This window comes from Lynx rufus, unplaced genomic scaffold, assembly GCF_022079265.1.
Source record: "Lynx rufus isolate CCGP_SWC_20201006 ecotype Redwood Valley unplaced genomic scaffold, mLynRuf1.p SCAF_23, whole genome shotgun sequence".
Classification (NCBI taxonomy): Eukaryota; Metazoa; Chordata; class Mammalia; order Carnivora; family Felidae; genus Lynx; species Lynx rufus.
The window spans coordinates 12,952,050-12,977,062 of record NW_025814838.1 but is presented as its reverse complement, the minus strand read 5'-3'; the positions used below and the strand labels follow the sequence as shown (position 1 = coordinate 12,977,062).

Here is a 25,013-nt window from a genome sequence, read left to right as displayed (position 1 = left end):
GGGGCACCTGGGTGGCTCAGTCGGTTAAGCATCCGACTTCGGCTCAAGTCATGACCTCACAGTCCGTGAGTTCGAGCCCCGCGTGGGGCTCTGTGCTGACAGCTCGGAGCCTGGAGCCTGCTTTGGATTCTGTGCCTCCGTCTCTCTCTGCCCCTCCCCTGCTCATGCTCTGTCTCTCTGTCTCAAAAATAAATAAAACATTAAAAAATAATAAAATAAAATAAAATAAAATAAAATAAAATAAAATACACATAACAAAATTTACCACCTCAACCATTTGAAACGTGCAGGCCAGTACCGTTAGGTATGCCCGCAGTGCCGCGCAACTGACCTCTTAACACTCTTTCCATCTCGCATAACAGAAATTCTACACCTGCTAACGCCCAGCTCCTCACTCCTTCTGCCCCCCCGCACCCCCACCATGGTGGTCACTATTCCACCTCACGCCCACGAACGTGACAACTCCAGGTTATCTCGTCGGAGGGGAATCGTACAGTATGTGTCTTTGTGAGACGGACTTCCTGCACTGAACGCTAGGTCTTCAAGGTTCACCCATGCTGCGGCACATGTCAGACTCCCCCTCCTCTGTGAAGCTGACTAATATTCCACTGTATGCATCAACCACATTCTGTTTATCCAATCTCCTTGTGCCTCTTTTTATATGATTCTCAGGAATCCTACGGACGTATCTCCTCCGAGAGAAAGCAGTGGTGTCCTGATCTACTGGCCCAAGAGAAGTTGAAGGAGAGAGACGAGCTAAATCAGTTCCTTTCTCCCTGATGCTGGCTAGTGGATGGGACAAGGGATATTTCTTAAGAGTTGCTCCTACATCCTGTTTTAAAATCTCTCAGGTTTTATGTCTTTTTTTTTTTAAGTTTATTTATTTATTTTGAGTGGGGGAGGGGCAGAGAGGGAGAGAAAATCCCAAGCAGGCTCTGCACTTTCAGCAGACAGCACGACACGGGGCTCAAACTCACGAATGGTGAGATCATGGCCTGAGCCAAAACTGAGTTGGACCCTTAACTGAATGAGCCACCCAGTCGCCCCTCCTAGGTTTTATGTCTTAGGGACATTCTGTGGTAAACCCAATTTGCATGGTTAATCATTCCATTTTATTAGTAACTACGTACTTTAAAACTCTGTATTTTATATTAACCAGACTCTAGTTTTATGCTCTGTGTTTAATTCCAATATCTTAAAATACCCCCTTGAGACCAGACTGATCCTTTCTTCCAACTGCTCAGATGTGGAAAGGAAGAAGTGGGAAGGCTGAGTGGAGGGCCGTGGTCATTTTTCCTCAGTTATTACAAAAAAATCATTCAGAACAGATGTTAAAGGTCTCCACCAGCTTTGCAGTCTGAAAGTAGCACCGCCCGCAGAAGACAATTAGGCCTGGCCAAAATCAGCAGAGAGGAGGGGAAGGCAGCAGAAAGAGCTCCGTCTATGGCAGCGCCAGCTCCAGGATCTGGAACAAGGCATGTCCCCTCTCTGAGTTTTCTTAGGAGGCAAGCAGGACACACACTAATAATGCCACCTGAGTCTCCCCCAGGTTCTTCCTCAGCCCTGGGTGAGGACAGAGAAATCACTGCTCTTCTCGTAGGCACCTCAGGATCTTAACCATGGTTCCTCCTGCCCTTCCCTCCAGTGGCTGTCCCAGGCTGAACACACCATGCGTGTCTGTCCTTTCTCACCGCCAAGTCATGTTCCTCCGGCCTCGCTGTAGTTCCTCTACTTAAAATCAACCCCTCAACCCATCGAAGCCCAAGACTGGATTCTACTAAGTGTTGAACATACCAGGGGATGACACTTCAGGATTTTTGATATTTACTGGCTTGTACATCCCAGGGTCATTCCTGTTTCTTTTAAAATTTTTTAAAAACTGGGGCATGTGGGTGGTTCAGTCCGTTAAGCCTCTGACCTTTCTTGAGAGAGAAAGACAGAGTGTGTACTTGTGTGCATGTGCGCAAGTTGGGCAGGGGCAGACACACACACACACACACACACACACACACACACACAGAATCCAAAGCAGGCTCCAGGCTCCAAGCTGTCAGCACAGAGCCTGACGAGGGGCTCAAACCCATGAACCGTGAGATCATGATCTGAGCTGAAGTTGGAGGTTTAACCAACTGAGCCATCCGGGCGACCCAAGCGACTGGCTCTTGATTTCAGCTCAGGTCATGATTTCACAGTTCGTGAGTTTGAGCCACACACAGTATGGAGCTGCTGGGATTCTCTCTCTCCCTCTCCCCTGCCTATGATCGCATGCTCTCTCTCTCTCTCTCAAAATAAAAAAAAAAAAAATTAAGAAAAATTATTTTTAAGCTAACAATTTTACATTGATGATGTGTAGGACGAGACATCTAAATCCACTCCCCAAAGAAGTAAGGTTGAAATTCAGAGGTTTCAGACTTAGGGTTTAACACAGGTTTTTTTGTTTTGTTTTGTTTTGTTTTCTTAAGAAAACATAATTTATTAAAATGAGACCGTATCTCTCTCAAACATGCAGGCTCACAGGTGTAGATGTGCTATGTTCCTAAGAGGCAACGTAATGCACTGTAAGTAAGAATTGTGTGTCACTTCAGCTAAATTATTCAGCTTCTCTGAGGCTCAACTTTCTCATACATAAATTAAAAATATCACCAAGGGTTTCACTGAGTTGTTAAACAGATTTTTTTAAAAGATGTAAAGCATCTAGCACAGTGCCTGGAATGAAGAATCTGCTTAAAAAACAAATATATATGAACATTTTCTTGCTTTTCACTTAGGTCCAAAGATATTCCAAAAGCAGGCATGGTGTCGGTGAGTTTTACACCTTCACACTGATGGGACAGAGAAAGAGATGGGAAGGTGAGAAAAGGGAAATGAAGAATGATGCCTCTCAAAAGGAGCACAGGTCATGGATTCATTTTTCACAAACCATCTGACATACAATCTTCGTGAATTTCACCATGAGGTTGATCCCATGAACTAGGAACACACACCAGACTTAGCTGTGTGGGATGTTCTGTTACGGAGGCTCAAGAACACTAAAGCCATCTGCAGTGCAAAGAATCTCATTTCACCTAAAGCAGAGTAACAGGGACCTCCAAGACACATGGCTAAATAAAGAACGGAAGGCACAGAAAAGTCCATACGGTCCATTCCCATCTACCTAGCAGAAGGTGAGAGTTTATATATGAAGTTGCTTAATACATTTGTAAAATAGAAGAATATACTAAAAACTAACAAAACTGGCCGCCACGAGGGAGGGAGAAAACCAGCCGGGGAAGGCAGGGAGAAGAGCTGAGGAGATCTGACTCTGGAACCACATAAATGTTCTGCATACTTATAAGGCAAAACTGATTTGAAAAAAGGCAATCCCTAAAGTTAGAAATGAAACAAACATAAATGTTTATTGAGTTGGCAGATTAACCACACAAAGGAATTATCTCAAGTGACTTTAAAATAAGGTGGTTTGTTCATCTCTAGTCAGATACACTCTAGGGGGAAAAAATTACTGCAAAAAAATTATTTTCAGTAATTATATTACTTGTAATGGTACTGTTATAGTTATTCTGAAATTATTATATATAGTAATATAAAGCAAATAAAAAAAACTACTTTAATATCACTGAGAACCATAACGGTCAACATAAGAAAAAAAAAAAAACAAACAAAAAACTCCTGAAACCATTATTACATTCTATGTTAACTAACTTTGATTTAAATAAAATTTTAAAAAGAAAAAAGAAACAAAATCTTAAAAAGTTAAAGAAGTCCTGGAGTCTAACTGGAATTGGAAATAACAGTATAAAATAATTTTAAAAAGAAAAAGGAAAGAAAGAAGGAAGACTTCCTTGTTAGCCCTTTTAATTCAAAACGGCTATAAACAACAATGAATCCAATATCAATAAACACCCTGAGAACCTAGATTACGGTTTCTAAATACCATTTTCCATCAAAAGGAACAGGCCCCTTGGAGAAATGGCTGATTCTAAACATAAGGTAGGAAATACACAGAAGAGCCTGGGATAAAAATACTAGCAGTGAAAGAGGCTATTAAAGGCTACTGGGATTGTACCAGAAGACTCAAGAGACAACTCAAAATTGTTTCCAGTGCTCAGAAAAAAGATAATTAGAGCATCGAAAAGAACAGCAACAGTGGGGCATCTGGGTGGCTCAGTCGGTTAAGCCTCTGACTTTTGATTTCAGCTCAGGTCATATCACAGTTCCTGAGTTCGAGCCCCGCATCAGCCTGGTGCTGACAGCGAGAAGCCTGCTTGGGATTCTCTGTCTTCCTCTCTTTCTGCCTCTCCCCTGCTTACATGCTCACTTTCTCTTTCTCTCTCTCAAAATTTAATAAACATTAAGAAAAAAAACAGCAACTGTAATGCACTAAAATACATAAAACATATGTATTTTAGAAACTTCATGATTCAAACAAATAAAACAAAATCTCATTGCCCACTGTTAAAAGGTGATAGGAAACCAAATAATTATCCTGAAAACTGGTTTTTACAAGGTGTTTTGGGGGGGGGGAGATTAAACAATTTATTCTGCTTTTCCTATATGAACTGTATCTCCAGGTAACCAAAGAGATGATGAGAAGAAATTTTTTATTTTATTTTGAGAGAGAGAGTGAGTGAGTGAGTGAGCAGGGGAGGGGCAGAGGGAGAGAGAATCTTAAGCAGGCTCCATGAGCAGCACGGAGCCCGATGCAGGGGCTTGATCTCACAACCCTGAGATCATGACCTGAGCCGAAATCAAGAGTCAGATGCTTAATGGACTAAGCCACCTAGGCACCCCAGAAATTTTTTAATTTAGTAAGAGCATTTGGGATAAGAAATGAAGTAAACTAGAATATTACCATTTGCATCCTTAATGAAATAATGAATGTAGCCTTTGATCATTAATGGTCAGTAAAACCATCAGGTAAAAAGCTGATAGGGAACTTTACACTGGATGGACCAGGATGGCAACATCTGAAGCCACCTGATCAATCTTATCACAAAAAGACAGACAAGTAGACAGTTGGTTCCACCCAATGTGATGTTATAGGAAAAATACATCACCACCTATGAAATATTCTTGCCATGAGTTCAGTCCTGAATCTGATCAAGTTTGTAAATCTCACTACCAGTTCATTTCAAATACAGTAGTCAGGGGATGTGTTAAACTTAAAAGAATATACCAGAATGTGGGAAATTCTACAGAGCTAACAACCTACCTTCTTAAGCACACTGGGGGTTGGGGGAGAATCCACAGAGGGGATTCTAAATTGAGAGAAGATGAGACATATCATCCAAATGTAGTACACAAATTATTTGGAAACTAGAGCTCAAACAAAACAATTGTTAAAAAAAAAATCTGTAGGGCACTTGGGTGGCTCAGTCAGTGAAGTGTCTGACTTCGGCTCAGGTCATGATCTCACAACTCATGAGTTTGAGCCCCACTTCCGGCTCTGTGCTGACAGCTCAGAGCCTAGAGCCTGCTTCGATGTCTGTGTCTCCCTCTCTCTATGCCCCTTCCCTGCTCATGCTCAGTATCTCTCTGTCTCTCAAAAATAAATATAAAACATTTTTTTTAATTTAAAAATTAAAAGTTAAAAAAATAAAAATAAAATAATCAGTGAGCAGGAAATTTGAACACCGGCTCTCTGATATTTGGGAGTCATTGTTAATTTTTTTGTTGTTACTAGCAATGTAGTTCTGTTTTTAAGTGACTGCCAATCTTTTAGATACATGCTTACATAGACCTATGGCTGAAACAATAGTCTGTGATTTGTTTCAAAATGACCAGAAGGGAGAAGGAGAGAAAGAGTATTAATTAAAATAGGACCGTCCACACACTAACTGTTGACACTCTGTGACAGCACGCTAAGACTTTCTTATATTATTTTTACTACTTTTGTTTATGCTTGCGATTTTTCTGTAACGAAAGCTTTGGGATTCTTCTAAGCAGAAATCCAAAAGGGCCTCTCTTGTGCTTCCCAGGATATTGCTTTTAAATGAAAAGATACAAGCTCTTAAGATGTTTTCTTTGCTGGTGTGGGGACTACAGTCAAGACAATTGTCCCCTATGTGGCACGTACCTAGAGGCAATCATCTGAGTCCTTTCTTCCCTTGAGGACAGGAATGGATCTACCAGATCTGGGAAGATGTAGGGGGGCGGGGAGGGACATGGTGGAAAGAACAGGGCTCTGTAGATAATCCTGGTATCAAACCCACATCTTTGCCAAGAGCTGTTTAATTTCCCTGAGCCTCTGGGAGAGGGGGACAGACCTCACCTCCCTCATGATGCTTCTTGTGAGCATCACAAGAGCGAAAACATGACCTAGCCCAGAGCCCACACTGAGGAAACGGACACTCCAGTACTTATTCATCCATTAATTCACAAAACGTCTGCGAATGTAACTCTGGGTCAGACTCTAGGGTAGGTGCGAGAGATAAAAAGACACAGAAAACGTGGCACCTGCCTTGAAGGAAAACAGGAAAGCAGATTATTGATTACAGTGGGAAGAGCAATGTATTTATAGTTCTGAGAGGATAAAATTTTATGATCTAGAATTCTCTATCCAGCAACATTATCAATTATGAAGGTGAAACAGACACATTTTCGTAGGGTTTACTAACCATACACTATATACGCAAAAAAAAAAAAAAAAAATCAAAATCACTCAAGCAAAAGGAAACTGCTTCTCTCAAAAAGATCTACACAAAAAAGCCTGGGATATTTAGAAGATTCTTGGTTGGACAGCAAAGTTTTATGACACAGCAATACACTTTCTTCCCCGTGGGCCCTGCTGCAACATTTTTCCTTCAGAGAATTGCATTTACATAATCATAATATAAACAGGACGTATGCCTGTTGCCATCTCTTAAAATCCACTTCTCAAAAGAGCACAAAAGTAGAGACACAAAAAAGTAGTGAACAGTATAAATAATATAACGAACCCTGGGGACAAGAGAAACAGAGAGATGGAAGGTAATATGCACGCGCTAAATTTGTCTTTTATAGAACTGACCAAGGTATATTGGTCAAAGTTGGTAAGAGAGGTAGAGCAGAAACCACCGAAAGAAAAGGGAAAAGGGGCACCTGGATGGCTCCATCAGTGAAGCGTCCAACTCTTGATCTCAGCTCAGGTCACGATCTTGCAGTTCGTGAATGCGAGCCCTGCATCAGGCTCAGTGGTGACAGTACAAAGCCTGCTTGGGATTCTCTTTGTCTCCCTCTCTACGCCCCTCCCCCACGCTGGCTCTCTCTCTCTCTCTCTCTCTTTCTCTCTCTCAAAATAAAGAAATAAACTAAAAAAAGAGAAAGAAAGAAAATGGAAGAGTAGCAGGCACTGGGAAGAAGAGGCGGGAAGGGAGGAGCAACGATTCTCCCCTCTTGCATTTTATATACTCCTGTCCTAGGCAAATCTTTAAAGATTATGTGTGTTTATCATTTCAATGGTTTAAAAAGTGTCACCGGAAACATCTTCTCTGCTCAAATGTACCCAACCCACAGGCTCGACACTGAATCTGCAGACACCCGCGCTTCCCAAATACAGGAAGGGTTGCGAGGTGGCTAGCCGAGAAAACTTCAGGAGCCCTTTCAGGAAGTGTAAGGTCTATCCAAGGGAACATGCAAACTGGGGAAACGTCATTTGCACGTCAAGTCTGTTCCTAAAGTATAGAACCCAGAAGCAGACAAGAAGGAAAACAACGGCATCTCCTCCAGGAGAAGCAGCAGCAGTTAAAGCTGAACGGGAGGAACTAGTGGTTGCCAGAGGGGTGTGGGGGCGGTGGGGGGGGAATGGGCGAAACAGGGGAAAGGGATTAAGGGGTGCGATCTTCTAGTTACAAACCAGTCACGGGGGTGTAAGGCACAGCGAAGGGAATACAGATAACAGCACTGTAATAACGCTGTATGGTGACTACACTTATCATGATGAGCACTGAGTCATGGATACAGTCATGTACTGAATCACTGTATTGTACACCTGAGACTAATATAATATCATATGGCAACTACACTTCCATTTTTTTTTAATGTTTATTCTTTTGAGAGAGAGACGGAGCATGAGTGAGGGAGGAGCAGAGAGAGAGAGAGAGAGGGAGGGAGACACAGAATCCGAAGCAGGCTCCAGGGTCCGAGCTGCCAGCACAGAGCTTGGCGCGGGGTTCGAACCCACAAACCGCGAGATCATGACCTGAGCCGAAGTTGGATGCTTAACCTACTAAGCCACGCAGGTGCCCCTACTTCCATTTTTTTTTTTTAATAAAAAAAAAAAAAAAAGAAGAAGAAGAAGAAGCTGAACGAAGATCTCTGCCGTGGACCAATGGAGCCAGGGCAAGAAAAAAGAAGCAAGCGATGGTCAACAAGGAGCTTGCAAATGCACTGCCCAGTCTCTGAGAGTGAGCTGCCACCAGGGTAAAATGGGTGGCGCTCGGCTACAGAGACATTCTGAGACAGTGGGAGGGGTGCGGGGGGCCTGAAGGCGAGAGGCCACCCCTCTAAGTCACAGAAGCGGGAAGGCAATGAACGTGTAAGCAAAGGACCAAGACACAGAGGACAAAAAGGGCTGAGACCCAATCGGATGCACCACGGGCTAGTGGTTTCTGATCATCCTGAATCACAGGGAGAAGAGCTTCTGAGAAACTCTAGAGTAGGTACAGGCGGCAGGGAGGAGGTTAAAAGGCAGTGCCCACTGAAATGGTCAAGGATCTTTTCTGCATTTGGTGCACCGTCGTTTACGATTGCATTGTAGTAAAAGGCATTCGTAGGTCTGCTTGTGACACTGGTTCACCCAATCTGGTCTTTATTATATGCTCCTTATCTAAAACTTCTCCAACCAGGGGCATTTTCAGCACTCTCATTCACAGGTTGAGAGGAAACTACTTGCTCCCTGAGGAGAAAGTCAAAGGGTCTCTAAAGCGTGCATCCATTTCTTCCTTGCATTGTACATAGTAAATACATCTGGAATTTAAGAGCCAAATGGACTTTAACAAAATGCCTCTTTTAAGATGAGAAGACAGAGGCAGATACTGGGCTCTGGAAGGGTATTTACTAAAGGGAAGAGTGAACGATGTCATTTCCAAGGTACCGGCAGAGCCTGAACTAGAACCCTTGTCTGCTAGCTGCCTGGGGAGTCAGCCACCCCGCCCCTCCATGGCCTCGCCCCTCCACGGCCTCGCCCCTCCATGGCCTCGCCACTCCATGGCTCCTGCTGTCTCCAGGGCATTTTTCAGTAGGAACAGAGAAAACACCTGTCCCACATTTATAAGTAAATGTGCAAGCAGTCTGACAAAGCAATGGGTCCTGGAATACAGTCAGGTTAATCAGAATTCTTGGTCTCTAAAGGGCAGCCCCTCCTTTTCCCTACTGTAATAAGCTCATTTGGTCACTTGGAGAAAGTCCTAACTTTTGACGACAATCATGTGGTATCTGAAAACCGTAACTCTGATGTATGCTTTAGCGTTTCTTACATAAGCAGGAATTCCCAGGAGCTACTACATTGTCAAGGAAGGCCGCAGTGGAGTCTCACAGACAGAAAAGACTAGAAAGAAGAGACGAGCCAAAGGGTTTTTCCCAACAGGTGAAAAATGCCAAATTGCAAATAATCTGTAGATAAGACCGACCCAAATCTCGAAAGGGCAAGGTGGCTTTGAGGACAAAGTGGCTTTGGAAAACCTTTTTCTCTAATTACAGAACATTCTTGATAAAATGAGAATGGTAACAGCACCTGCCTTTCAGGAATCTTTCGAACATCAGTGTTTATTTATGGGGACTAAATACCTATTAGGGAGATTTTAAGTGTTTAAGTATCTACTGTAAAGAAGGATTCTTCAGACACCGTGCTAACCTGTATTTATTTATTCAGATTTCATGCCGCCCAACCAAATCTCTCCCTCAAGCAAATTTATGTCCGGTCCAGTTTCTCAGAATCTCAGCCCTAGTTTTGTCCAGTTATCAACCTAAACTTCTTGAATATTCTGGACACTGAATCTCTCACCGGAAAGAAAAGAAGCATGTGCCTTACCAATGCAAGCAGCTGGAGAAACTAATGTCCATTTCTATCAGCACTGCTAATAGCCCCCACGAGAAGCTCAGCGGTGGTGACAGCGCTCCCAGGGTCTCGGAGTCCACTTGCTAAGGCTGAGAGAAGTGAGGCACGCAGCTGCGGGGGTCCTTCCTCTCGACCATAAGGGCCCCCACAATCTTAACTGTACCTTTAACTAGGAAGGCCTGAATTTTTGTGAGTATACGTATGCCATTTTTATCATGTTTTAGACCCTTATTTTCTTTAAAAGTATTAACTGTTTAAAAAAAAAAAAAAGGAAGGGGGCACCTGGGTGGCTTAGTCGGTTAAGCATTCGACTCTCAGTTTTGGCTCAGGTCATGACCTCATGGTTCATGGGACGGGGCCCCGGGTCACACTCTGTGCTGACAGCATGGAGCCATTTTGGGATGTTCCCTCTCTCCCTCTCTCTGTCCCACCCTTGCTTGTGCTCTTTCTGTCTCTCTCAAAAAGAAATAAACTTAAAAAAAAAAAAAATCTTTTCCTTAAAAAAAAAAAAAAAACCTCTGAAATAAACATCTTAGACCTGTGCATTTTATTATATATTAATTATACCTCAATTTTTAAAATCTCTAAACAACCACTTAAAATGCATGAAGGATCAGGGGGCCTGGGTGGCCCAGTTGGTTGAACATCTGGCTCTCAATTTCAGGTCGGGTTATGATCCCAAGGTTGTGGGATCGAGCCCAGCTTTGGGCTCCGCACTGGGCATGGAGGTTGCTTAAGATTCTCTCCCTCTCTCCCTCTGCCCCTCAGCCCCACTTGCATGCTTTCTCTCTCTCTCTCTCTCTCTCTCTCTCTCTCTGCCCCTCCCCCTTGCTCGCACACACTCTTAAAAAATAAAAAAGAAAGAAACAAAAAAAAAAAGACATGGAGGGCAATCCAAAATATTAACAGTGATTGTTTCTGGGTGGTGGGATTATGGCTCATACCTTCTTCTTTAAGTTCACACTTTTCTAATCTTCATCGTTTTCTGTAATGAACTTTCCCTCCTGGTTTTCTACACCTGTATTTTGTCCTTCTACTAAGAGACAGCATGTGACCAGCCTATATCTTCTGAAGGAAGGGTTATGGGTCATGAGGGGTAGTAAGTCAAGTTCTCTTTCTACAGCAGGGATGTGGTTCAGTGTCTCCATGGGATCTGCAAGGAGGCCGGACACTCAGGCAGGGGCACGATGGTGGACCGGGGGGGAGGAAGGGGGCATAGATTGGACACGGAAGGGGTTCAGCTCTGATCCTGGTTCTCTCACTGGACTGGCGGGCAGGTCAGAGAGCCCCAGCTGCCGCACCCTCAATTGGGAAGAACACGTATCCGGTCTGCCTCAGTGGGGCCGTGTGAGTGTTAAGCACAGGAGTTAGGTCTACACGGCGCGGAAGGAATGAAGGTGGCAATGACTTCTGGTATGACGTGGAGAGTTAGAAAACGCTCTTTCTCACAAGTCAGAATTACGACTTCTAGTCCTGTGAGAACAAGAAAAGCCGTTGCCAGAACAACTCTGCCCGTTTAAATCAAGCACCGAGAACTCTTACCTATTGGCGTGGTGATAGTGATTCTGCAGAGCATAGGATATGCACTGAGTGTTTAACCGCTTTCTCTCAACCTCCTTCCAACTATCTTCTGTCCACTTTCTCTTGATCTGCTTCTCCTCGTGTTTTTTTCCCACATAGTCAGCATAGGTCTGGATCCGATAGCTTTCCGCGTATTTGCTGGTATTGACGGCTACGAGGAAAATAAAAAAAATCCATGTAAAAATGTCTGGCCTTGCCCTGGAGATGTCACTTTCAAAAGGTGGCCAGAGGTAGCAAAAGAAACCAGGGATTCAGGTCTGAGTTCTGACCCCAGCTGTGCCATTCAGAAGCCAGGTGGCCTCGGGAATGTCCCACAGGCTCTTCAAATCTGTTTTCTCATCGGGAGAAAAGAGAGCCGTCATACCCCAATCTTTGTGATTCTGTGCAAGTGCTCTGTAAACTATAAAGAACCATTATGAGATAAGTAAAGTGCATTTGCAGGTAACATTACTCATTTTCAGAGTAAGAAAATGGGAGAAAAAAAAACCCACTAAGGGAAAACTGTAAACTCCTCCTTGTTAGAAAGTGAAAATGAAAATGAAAGCAATATTGACAGGAGAGCCGAGACCACCGTGTCCGATATGGAAGGTCTACCCTATGTCTGTGCCCAGTGCCTTCCATACGAGATGTCTAACCTCACAACACATTCGCAAGCGAGGCACAGACGTTGGGCGGCTGCCACAGGCCACACGGCGGGCTGGTGGCAGCGCTGGGAAGCAACACCAGGCTGCCTGGACCCGAAGGCCAGGGCCCTTCTTGTCACTCTGCACGTCACTTTCAACTGTGCAAATTCAAGATATCCCCACAAGCACGCCTCTCCTCCTTCCACACCGAAAGACTGCTAATTCTCTGCAATGTGCCTCTGGCTGGCGGGAGCGCTTGGAAGCTGGAGCTCATTCCCTCCTTAGTGCTGACATTTCACTAAGGCCAGGTCAGTTTTCTTACAGTCTTCGCTGCCTGCTCTTCAGAGGCTGGTGGACAGAACGCTCTGGGAGCATGGGACCGACGACCCGGGGAAGACCTGTTGGTGGCCGGGTGGCCATTTTGCTGGTTCTGGCTTCTGCAGCTTGCGCATAGACTCTCCGAGCCCACGGTCACCACCAACGGTGACTGCCCACAGTGGCGGTGAGACGGCGAGAGCCTGGCCATGCCGGCAGGGGCCGTTAAGGGCAGACCTTCTACCTGGACAGCTGCAAAAGCACCATGATGTCTACAAGAGGGTACGTGTCCCCACTCCTGGCAACGTCCTGGGTGCGGAGTAGTTCTCACTAAATAACACGCAAACAAACGCACGGCAGTGACAAGCACGCACGGCCCGTGAGCACATCAGAACCAGACAGGGGACTCCAGGACATCGGGGACCTTAAATCAGAGGGAAAGACAACTGTATCAGAGGCAGAGGCTCCACATATCTGACACCTAACGCTTCTCACCTTCGCTCTAAGTGGGCCAGATTTGCCTAAAACTTCTAAGCACAGCAGTGGTTTACAGAATGTCATGCCCTAAACGTTTAGCCATCTGAGGAGCAAAACATAACAACAAAACAAGAAAGAAAGGAAAAAAAAAAACCAACTCCACTCTTGAAGAAAAACACGTATTTTTACTAAGAAGTTTGCTGTAACTTTTCAAATAATCACTCTAGAGTTAAAGAGGAAAAAAGGTGGGAGGGAGGACCCTCAGAGTATTACAGAACTTCCCTATTACAGCGAGTCTCCCAGAGAAGGAGAGTGAGTTGCTGAGATGTGTGCTCAAGGCGGCGTGCCCTGACTCACTCACAAGAAGATAAACAGAAGAAGCATCCAGTTTTGGAGACGCACTACCGGCCAAAGTCACTCTGAGCACAGAACCACAGAAAACGGGATCCTTTCTTGAAAATCTTACTCCGTGGGACAGCTACTTCTGCTGCTTTCAGTGGACTGCATTTCTGACTTTCTCCGCTCACTTAACCACCCGACCATTTATACATCCAATACACATCAACCACCCATGCTTCCCACCTGGCCACTGCTCGCTGTCCCGGGGACCGTGTCAGATGTTCGGGAGAACGAGACACAATCTCCACTCTCTGAAGCTTATCCTGTCACATGCAAACGTCACGTGGAGGGGATTTCACTGGAAGCGTAAGACCACCTTACTGACACGGGTTAAACTTTCAGCGTGATCTATGATGAGAACCGAAAGATTCTATCATCACTGTTCGGTCCTGATGGTCGGCCAATGAGCAGCTCCCGAATTTCCTTGCCTTAAGTTCCATTCCTTCTTCCAGCAGGTTTATTTTGCGAGCATGCCCCAAAGGGATGACATCTGCAATGATTCCTCTCTCGAGTTTCGTTTGGACTCCCAAGTAAAAGAGTAGGCTTGAGTCAATATTCCCCATGAAAGCAAAAGTGATGATAGGGTCATAAAGGAGCCAAGATGATCTATTTAACAGTATCTGGTCGTTTCCAATAATCCAGCGCACAGCCCCACGGACAAATGTTACAAACAAGCCCCTGACCACGGTGGGGAATTTACCCGAGAACATGTGGAATGGGGATCACTTAAAAGGGGAAACAAATAACAAGCCACTTTTCACCGCTGGCCTTCACATGGCAGTCATTTACCAGCATTCCTTCACGTCCCAGCAGCTCCAGAGCTCGCGCCCTTTCATCTGGAAGCCAAGCTCTGGCTCACAGCCACCCCTCCTCGAACGGATGAATCAGCAAAATGAATTGGCTGTCAGCTGTGTCCTCCAGTGGTTCCAGCTCGCCTGTCAGCAGCAGCATGTAGCGAGCCGCGCGGTAATACTAACCTTTTCCAAATTTGTCAGGGAAATGATTCAAGGCCACCTTTTGGTGGTGCCACTTGGTTAGAGCCTCTGGGGAAGCGCGCATGCCGACGGCCCTCCCCGCCTCCTTGGAGGGGAGCCAGGCAGCCCCCCCCCCCACCACAGCTTCCCCGGGCCAGGGCCGCTCATCTCCTGACACCCGGCACGCATTACAGCATTTCATCTTCACGGGGGCCCCGCAGGGAAGGGATGCTCTAGTCACCACCCAGGGACAGAGACTGACATCAGGGAAGCCAGGCTGCTGGCCTAAGGTCTTGTAGGCAAGTGACAAAGCTGGTGTGGAACCAAAACATGACTTTTTAGGTGATACCACCATGTATCTGCCATATATTTGTATGTACTTATGTGGTTATTTAGATTGATGGTTGTCTTCTAAAATGCTTCCTTTACTAGGGGTTTTAAAGAATGTTTAGATTTTTCCCTAAAAATTTAAGAACTTTCTATTACTGTCACGCAAAGCCTCTCCAACGAAGTTGGTGGATATGTTAAGATTATGGATCAGGTGACTTAAGATATAGATTCCTTCCTAACTTGATCTATAGACTTAATTCCACATTTTAATAAAAGATCGAAAAAATTAAAAATGAAATTAAAGACAAATATCAATAGAAAACAGAACGGGGGGGCGCCTGGGTGGCGCAGTCGGTTAAGCGTCCGACTTCAGCCAGGTCACGATCTCGCGGTCCGTGAGTTCGAGCCCCGCGTCAGGCTCTGGGCTGATGGCTCAGAGCCTGGAGCCTGTTTCCAATTCTGTGTCTCCCTCTCTCTCTGCCCCTCCCCCGTTCATGCTCTGTCTCTCTCTGTCCCAAAAATAAATAAACGTTGAAAAAAAAAATTAAAAAAAAAAAAAAAAAGAAAACAGAACAGGGTTAGTCAGGGACCGGGGGGGGGGGGGGAGGTGAAGTACAAAGGGGATGAGGGAATTTTGGGGGGCGATGGAACAGTCTTATATCTTGATTGCGGTGGTGGTTACAGGGCTATATGCATTTGCTGAAACACAGAGCTGCGCCACAAAGAGGGTATTTTTACTCTACAAAAATTATACCCCAATTATTCTGTGGAATTGGAAAGGTTGATTCCAAAAGTTAAACAGAAGAACAAATGGGCCAACAATGGCCCAGACATTTCTGAAGAAGAATAAGGAAGGGGGACTTGCCTTGCTAGCTATAAAAGCTTCCTTTAAGCCAAAGTAACTAAGATGGTGTATAAATGGTACAGAGATCAACAAACTGACCAAGGGTACAGAAGAGCCTAGAAACAGACTGATGCATCTTTGAAACTTTGATTTTTGACAGAGACAGCATGACAGAAAATGTGGGAAAGGAAAAGTTGGAAAAATTGTTTATCCATAGGAAAAAAAAACGAAATTGGATTCTTAGTCACATCACGCTGAGAAATCAACTCCAGATGGATGAAGAAATGAAATGTCAAAAGCAAACTTTGAAAACTTGAAAAGAAAATATAAGTGCATATCTTTTCTGAGCTTGAAGTAGGAAAGAATTTATGAAGACACAAATAACGTTAAGCATTAAAATAGGTCAGTTAGTAGGACTACATTAAATAAAAACCTGTCCATCAGCAGACACTTTAGAGAGCAAAGCCAATCCACAAACCGGGAGAAGATGTTGGTAATGCGTGGAACTGGTGAAGGTTTAGCACCAGAATACGTAAAAACACCTACAAATCAGAAAGAAAACACCCAACACAAAAATGGGCAAAAGACATGAAAAGCATGCACAGTCATTTCACAGAAAAGGAAGCACAGAAAGCCAATAATCATTTAAAGAGATGCTCAAGCTTAGGCAAAGTCAATTATGAGCACAGTAAGATCTCACTTTGTGCCTGTTTTGTTGGCAAAAACAGAAAAGACTAAGAGCAATGATGAGGAAGATGTGGAGCAATGGTACCACCGCTATGGAAGACAATTTAGCATTCTCATTTGAAGTGGACCATGATGCACATACCCTATGACCCAACAATTCTACTCCTAAATATAAAATACTACGTATTACAAGGTAAATACAAGGATTCTTTTTTTTAAAGAACACACTGGTTATTAACAGCTGGGGGGCAGCAAGGGAAAGAGGAAGGAAGGGAGGGAGGGAGGGACGGAGGGAGGGAGGGAGGGAGGAAGGAAGGAAGGAAGGAAGGAAGGCAGGCAGGCAGGCAGGCAGGCAGGAGCAATCCAAATGTCCATCAGCAGGTGAACAGACAAATTGTGGTATATTCCCACAATGCAATACTATGTATCAGTAAACACAAATGAACTACAACAACATATAATAAAATGGATGGATCTTAGGGATGTAATAGTGAATGAGAAATTCAAGTCCTAGAAGTTCATTTGCAGAATGACACCCTTTTTATTGTGTTCTAAAACAAAAATCAAACAAACAAAAAATATATCCCAGGAGGTGTGCGGGTGTGTGTGTGTGTGTGTGTGTGTGTGTGTGTGAGTGAGAGAGAGACAGAAACAAAGACAGAGACAGTCAGAGAGACAGAGAACAAAAAAGCAAGAAAATGATCAACACAGCTTTCAGGAGAGCGGTCGCCCCCGGCAGGGAACCAGAAGGATGGGACCGGGAGGAACAACAGAAAGATGTAATTTATTAGCAGTTTAGGTCCCTGGTCGAGCGGCAGTTTCACAGATGTTCCTTACATCTGAAACAAATTCTTCAGGTTTTCTGTAGTTTACCCTATCCAAGTACTAAGGGCCGTTTCTGGGACAGATGCTCCAAGTTGGAAGGTGTCTCAAAGACAAGGTGAAAGTCTCTCCAGGTTCAATGTCCTCGGTGACACGGCGGTGCCGCATCTCCAAACTTCCTCAGGAAGCCAGGCACATCAGTGCCACCTGGCCACCTGACGGCTGAGGTCGGTGAGGTGTACCATCAGCCCCGCGTGTGGCGTCTGCAACGGCCATCCGCAGCGGACATTAAGTTCTCAACGTCTCACGCTTCATTCTTACTAGTCTAATCGCTCTGGGAAGGAGGAATTTACTGGATGCTCCCTCCGCCAGGCACGGAGCGTTATCTTGACTACACAGGTGAAGAAAGCGAGGCTCAGACCAAGGGACTAGCCCAAGGACCTGAAGTGCTTGGGCTAGGATCCAAACCAAAGCCTACATTCTTTTCATGACACCATGGGCGTTGCAAGGGTCCCAGATGGGGTCATTCAGGGTTAACGCAGGCATCTACCTCTGTCTTTCAAGAGAATCAGAGTCTGTCTCTCCACAACAGTTCTGTGTACCTGACAGAGAAGCCTGATAAGCCGGTACGTTCACCCACCAGCCGAAGACGCTCTGCAGACGCAGCCCGACTCCCTGGGCGTCAGCGTGTGCTTTAACCGTCATGCCTGCCTACGTCAGACACTGGAAGACGTCCTCTCCCTCCTCCTCCCACGACCGCAGCTCAGGGCCCTGCACCACGGCGCTGTCATTTTGGGTTGTCACCCCACACCAGGGTGACGCCAAATGTTGTTTTGTGTTTGCTCGTTTATCTAAATATGAACGTGGTAAACACGAGTTTTCTCACGTTCCACCTGATTTTGACCAGGTTGGGTTTACAACAGCTTGACCACCTCTCCCCATTTACCAGACAGAGCATGGCAGCTGTTCTCTTGGATTCTACTGGAACCCAAACTTTAAAGTCTTTAGAGAAAGGAGTTCAAAACAAAACACCAACACTCGACCCTAACGGTCACTCTGAACATCTTCCTGTGTTTGTGAGTGGACATCCCCTCCCTCGATCAGAGAGAGCAGGCCCAGCCCGAGGCCAGGGCAGGAATGGGGGACCGAACACTGGTGCGCTGCTGTCTGAACAGGTCATGGCGGTGATCCAGCCAGCCTTGACAGCGGCGGCCTCTGGTTTACCCTCTGCTGTCCCTCCTTCCCCTCCAGAGCCAGGCCCTTCTCGAGTCTTGCTGAGAAAGCGCCAGCGTGCTAGGGTGCCGTCCAGGCCGTCAGCCGCAGCCTCGCGTGGCCGGCTGCCGGCCTCGATGCCCACTCTTTCCTCACTCTTACCCGACAGGCCCGGGTGCTCTCTGAGGGCAGGGCCTGTGCCCTAGCCATATTTTTGGCAACTGGGTTCCACCACGGTTCTTTGACAGGAGGTGAATCTAAGACTGTGGCAGGAGAGGGGCGGGGAAGAAGCACAGCTTTTATACTTGTTGGCAGCCTGTGTCCACCCGAGAGGGAAAATGCAGAACCTCTTCGGTTAAGAAGTCCATGCTGAAGCCCGAGCTGGTGTACGAGAGCCCCAGATTGCAAGCGGGGCTCTGGCTCCGGCTCTCAAGACGGGCTTCCCGGGGCAGTGACAATCGGTGCACGTCACCCCACCTGAACCTCACAGCGACACTGGGAAAGCAAGGCATGAGCACTGCTGACAGCTGAGACTGGGGAAGCCTTAGTCACCGGGTGAGGACTCAAGACCCACAATTCCTGGTTCCTTGTTCTTCCTTCCATGCAGTGGGCACTTCTCCAACAGACGGTATTATCTTTTAAGGATTTTATTTTATTTTTTAAAGGAATCTCTACACTCAAAGTGGGGCTCAAACTCACGACCTGAGATCAAGAGTTGCATGCTCTGGCGACTGGGCCAAATTATTTTTTCAAAGCGCTGAGGCTAAAAGAGTGAGACCTTGAATAGCCAAAGTAACACTGAAAAAGAAAACCAAAGCAGGAGGCATCACAATCCTGGACTTCAAGCCGTATTACAAAGCTGTAATTATCACGACAGTATGGTTTTGGCATAAAAACGGACACTCAGATCAATGGAACAGAATAGAGAACCCAGAAATGGACCCACAAACGTATGGCCAACTAATCTTTGACAAAGCAGGAAAGAATATCCAATGGAAAAAAGTCTCTTTAGCAAATGGTGCTGGGAAAACTGGACAGAGACATGCAGAAGAATGAACCTGGACCATGTTCTTACACCATACACAAAAATAAACTCAAAATGGATCAAAGACCTAAATGTGAGACAGGAAACCATCAAAACCCTAGAGGAGAAAACAGACAATAACACCTTTGACCTCAGCGGCGGCAATTTCTTGCTTGACACGTCTCTGAAGGCAAGGGAATTAAAAGCAAAAATGAACTATTGGAACCTCATCAAGATAAAAAGCTTCCGCACTGCAAAGGAAACAATCTAAACAAAACTGAAAGGCAACTGATGGAATGGATAAAAATATTTGCAAATGACATATAAGATAAAGGGTTAGTATCCAAAATCTATAAAGAGCTCACCAAACTCAACACCCGAAAAACAAATAATCCAGTGAAGAAATGGGCAGGAGACATGAATAGACACTTTTCCGAAGAAAACATCCAGATGGCCAACAGGCACATGAAAAGATGCTCAATGTCACTCCTCGTCAGGGAAATAGAAATCAAAACCACATTGAGATACCACCTCACACCAGTCACAGTGGCTAAAATCAACAACTCAAGAAACTACAGATGCTGGCGGTGTAGAGAAAGGGGAACCCTCTAGCACTGTTGGTGGGAATGCAAACTGGTGCGGCCGCTCTGGAAAACAGCATGGAGGTTCCTCAAAAAAACTAAAAACAGAACTACCCGACGACCCAGCAAATGTACTACTAGGAATTTACCCAGGGGATACAGGAGTGCTGATGCATAGGGACACTTGTACCCCAATGTTTATAGCAGCACTCTCAACAACAGCCAAATTATGGAAAAAGCTAAATGCCCATCAACTGATGAATGGATAAAGAAGATGTGGTTTATATACACAATGGAATGCCACTTGGCAATGAGAAAGAATGAAATCCTGCCATTTGCAGCAATGTGGATGGAACTGGAGGGTATTATGCTAAGTGGAATAAGTCAGGCAGAGAAAGATACCATATGGTTTCACTACTCATTTGTGGAACTGGAGAAACTTAGCAGAAGACCATGGGAGAGGGGAAGGGGGAAAAATAGTTACACACAGAGAGTGGAGGAGGCAAACATAAGAGACTCTTCAATACAGAGAACAAACTGAGGGTTCATGAGTGGGGGGCAGGGGAGAGGGGGAAATGGGTGATGGGCACTGAGGAGGGCACTTGTTGGGATGAGCACGGGGTGTTGTATTAAGCGATGAATCCTGGGAATCTACCCCCAAAACCAAGAACACACTGTACACACTGTTTGTTAGGTGACTTCACAAAAAATTACATTAAAAAATAATAAGGGGCGCCTGGGTGGCGCAGTCGGTTAAGCGTCCGACTTCAGCCAGGTCACGATCTCACGGTCCGTGGGTTTGAGCCCCGCGTCGGGCTCTGGGCTGATGGCTCAGAGCCTGGAGCCTGTTTCCGATTCTGTGTCTCCCTCTCTCTCTGCCCCTCCCCCGTTCATGCTCTGTCTCTCTCTGTCCCAAAAATAAATAAACGTTGAAAAAAAAATTAAAAAAAAAAATAATAATTAATTAATAAAAGGTGGAAACGAAAGCCCTCAAGGCCTGTGGAAGAGGACGCACAGAAATAACGAGGGAAGAGGCAGAGGGGACGTGATGCTGTCATCTCTGCTTCCCTGAGGTCCCCCACGGAGCGGCTGACACACAGGAGGCACCCGGTAAGAGAAGGCGGCCGGGGACCAGGCTACAGAAATGTGAAGGCGGAGGGAGAGCTGAGTGCTACCGAGCCCGCTCAGGGCTCCTCACCGCCAGGGCAGGCGGCGCCCCTGCGTGCTGACAAGGCTGAGAGAAGGAAGTGCGTGTGACCCTGGCTCTGCCACCTGCAGGCCGTGCCCGTGACCGTGTTCTCTCCACATCACCCCCTCCATTAAAGACAGACGGCCACTCACTCTGCCTGCTGCTCCCATGCCTCATGTCACCTCCCAGCTCTCTAATTAAGGCCGAAGAAGTGGCAAGGAAAACCTACTCTGCAAAGTGCGGAAAGGCTGGCATGTAGATGGGATGACATTGACTTAAAACCTTAAAACCCCTCTGACTTAATTTTTTTTTTTAACGTTTATTTATTTTTGAGACAGAGAGAGACAGAGCATGAACGGGGGAAGGGTCAGAGAGAGGGAGACACAGAATCTGAAACAGGCTCCAGGCTCTGAGCTGTCAGCACAGAGCCCGACGCGGGGCTCGAACTCACAGACCGTGAGATCATGACCTGAGCAGAAGTGGGACGCTTAACCGACTGAGCCACCCAGGCGCCCCCCCACCTCTGACTTATTTAAAAGGAAGACAACGAAGTGGCAAAACCATAGGTTCTGAGGCCACAGAGGCCTGGGTTCAAATCCTGCCTGAATCTTAACGTGCTCCCTGGCTTCTTTTCTTTACCCATAAAATGGGCTTCCCTACTTATTTTATGAAGCGGCTAGAAGAGTGGACACTGTGCATGCAAAGCTTTTAGCACAGGGCCTGGCACACAGTAGGTGCCTCGTTAGGGAGGCTACTGCTGTTAAATCACAAAACATGTAGTTCGGACAAAGAGAACGGTGCTGCAGCCCATATGGATGTTCTACAGCTGACACGGAATCAGCGACCTGTAACTCACCACACCTTGGTGTGCCCGAGGCGAGCGTGGCCTGACATCCCCGAGTCCGCACTAGCTCACGGGACACGCCGTTGTTTAGAACACGGATGCCATCTAGCAAAAGCTTTCCCGTGCAAAAGCGTGGAAACCAAACGGAAAACGGGGGGACCGGTATACCAACCGTACTCGACAAGTGTAAAATCCAGAAGTCTGTAATCATTTTTCAAAACCGTACTGAGGCCAAAACAAATCCAATTGTTTTCACTAACTCTGCTGACAACACCACAGTCAGCTTTACAGACATTCACCTCATTCATTCACAAACACGGGCGCCGCGCGATGCGCTGGGCGCCGGGGTGTGGCAGGAGAAATGGGACATTCTCCGCCCTGAAGAGGCCCACAATCTAGAGGAGGACAGGAAGGGAACAGATTGGTAGCAAACGCCAGGTAGGCAAGAATCCAGGCATGAGGATGTTCACATGAGGGGCAGGAGGGAAGGAGAGGGGAGGACCAACACCAACTGGCTAAAGGTAGACTTTGAGGGCGAGGGTGCTAGTTGGGCTTAAGCCCCCGAGGCCTAGGCCTACGCCAAGTGCCTTAGCATCCAATGAACGAGGTCACTAAGGAATACTGCTTCCATTAACCGGCCGGTGTTGCGTTTGTTCTTTTTCTTTTCGTAGTTCCTAGCTGAAAAGTCAACGAGAAATAAATAAAGCTCCCATTTACTGAGTATTTACTGTCTATAAGAACTATGTTAACGCTTTACAAACAAATGTACTTAGTTCTCACTTGGTCACTTCTTCGTGCATCCATTAGTTTATGAATACAGACACTGATGTATTAAATTCTCATTTGTTCATTCATCCATCTATCCATTCATTCGGGAACAAACATGCCATCCTCTAAGCCTCAGCGACCGGGGCTGTGAGGGTAGGTCAGAGACACAGGCCCTGTGTTCGCCGGGAGACAGACTGTGAACAGAGCGCCACACGTGTGCAGAGGGATGGAAATGGAGAGGCGCTCTGGGGGCCCCACGGGGAGCTGGCCACGCCCAGGATGCGGGGACGGTTCCCTAAGGAAAAGACACTGGGCTCTTTCCTGAGACTGGAATGTTGGGAGGCTACTTGGGGGTGGGAACTGTGTTCTGGGCAGAAGGAACATGAAGTGACCAATCTCCAAATGAGGAAGCACAGCCTTGGCCGAGGAAGTAGAAGACCATCATGGCGGACACGGAGGAGGGGGCGGAGAGGAGCCCAAGCTAAAGCTAGAGCGAGGGGCACAGTGCAATGGCCTGAGGCCACGCTGCATGCAGGGGGAGTCACCACGGGGTGTTTAGTCAGGGGGAGGGATGTGATCTGACGTGTGTTTCTACAAGACCGCTGCCCCTGAAGGGGCAAGAATAAGAGGAATGGAGACAGCCCGAAGTAAGAAAAGAAGTCATAACAGAACTCCAAGGAACGCCAACACTTCCTCATCATACACGTGGGGAAGCGCAGGCATGGGCGCCCGGGAAGCCACAGGCCAAGGAGGAGGGGGACTAACCTAGAGAGCACGGCTCTGTGGAACCCAACAAGGAACAGGACAGGGGACTGAGTGACCAAGGACAGAGGAGGGGAGAGCCTGGTGGCTTTATGGCACGGAGATCACAGGGACATTTGCAAGAGTGACTTGAGTGGTGCGCGGGGTCCACCGACAGCCGAGTGAGGGGGGACATGGGGCGACACATGCAGAGCACCTGACTTTGCAGAAGGAAAGCAATCATCAGGAGCAAAGGCGAAGTGGGATCTTGCGAGTCTTTTGAAAAGACAGAAGGGATTCAGCAGGTTTCCACGCTGTTGGGAAGAAGTCAATGGGTGGACACAGGGACAAGGTGCAGCACAGGGCCCCGGAGAGGACACGGGGCCCCAGGCACACGATGGGATCTGCTTCTGAGAGAAGGGAGGTGTGGCACAGAGCTTTAGGAATCCAGGGATAGGAGGCAGCACCCGGAAGTTGGCTGTTTCCTGGGTGAGGGACTGGGTCTTCCTGAGAGCACCGGGGTGCAGATCGAGAGAACGGGAGAACAGCCGTGGGGCCAGCTGCTGATGAGATGAGGATCCGGCCTGAGACAGCGGCCATCTGTGCGGACTTACCGACGCGCCCCTGCACCTTCTCTTCAAAACAACCCCACGAGCTGGGCAGTAAACTCTATTTTGACAGACGCCCCTGACTTTGATGCCATGCTTCTATGACTGTTTTAGCCTACCCCTCACGGCCGTCCACAAAGCAGCGGCTCTAAACCTTAGCCACACAAACAAACGAACAAAAGCAGGTCTGAAGTGCCGACACAGCTCCTTACAAGTGGTGTTGAGGCGTGGAGACCAGACAGGAAGAAGGGATTTCACGATGGAGTCACACAGGAGTGGACCAACTTCCAACAAAGTTTAAAAGTGAGAGTTACTTTGAGGGAGAGTGGGGGCGGGGGGAGAGAGAGAGAGAGAGAGAGAGAGAGAATGCCCCCCACCCTTTTATTTAAGACACACGACTTAAAATAGGACTTGGGAAGAATCCCATACTTACTAGTCTCGGTCAACCTGACAGCTGAAAGACCTAAGTAATTTACACCATTCTTCATCCTCCCTGGGAGAAGATCAAGATTGATGTCTCAACTACACAGGAATAATTTAAGGTAAAATCAAAGATCTCCGAGATTCTGCAGCACAGCAGATTTGAAACATCAGACCCTAAACGTCAAGACCACTGAATAAATTCTACTCCGGGGAAGACTAAATATAAATAGTACATGCCTCAGTTACACTATTTTCTAACAGTGTCTTTAAGGTCTGGCCATATACATCACAAAGGAGCACAAGTAAAAAATCATCATGGCTTACGGAACGGTTGCCGTGCACAAAGTGTGATATTAGCTCCCACCCCCGGTATGTTACCCTATATTCTGTAGGATCTTAATATATTAATCTTAACACACGCTCCGTCTGTAACCCTACCTCCACAGAAGTGCCCTATTGTGAACATGACAAGACAGAGCCCCAGACGAGTCACTTGCCTGATGTCACAGTGTTAGACAGTGGAAATGGACAGACTTAA

At 46.4% G+C, this 25,013-nt stretch overlaps 1 protein-coding gene across 1 annotated transcript in view; it reads right to left on the bottom strand.

Annotated features, from left to right (window-relative positions):
• Positions 1 to 25,013, bottom strand: part of PARN (poly(A)-specific ribonuclease) — a 167,071-nt gene that overhangs the window by 29,226 nt on the left and 112,832 nt on the right. Inside the window, exon 22 of the mRNA XM_047087376.1 lies at positions 11,576 to 11,765. Within this exon, the coding sequence (XP_046943332.1) occupies positions 11,576 to 11,765 (190 nt within the window). The remainder of the gene's footprint in view (positions 1 to 11,575; positions 11,766 to 25,013) is intronic.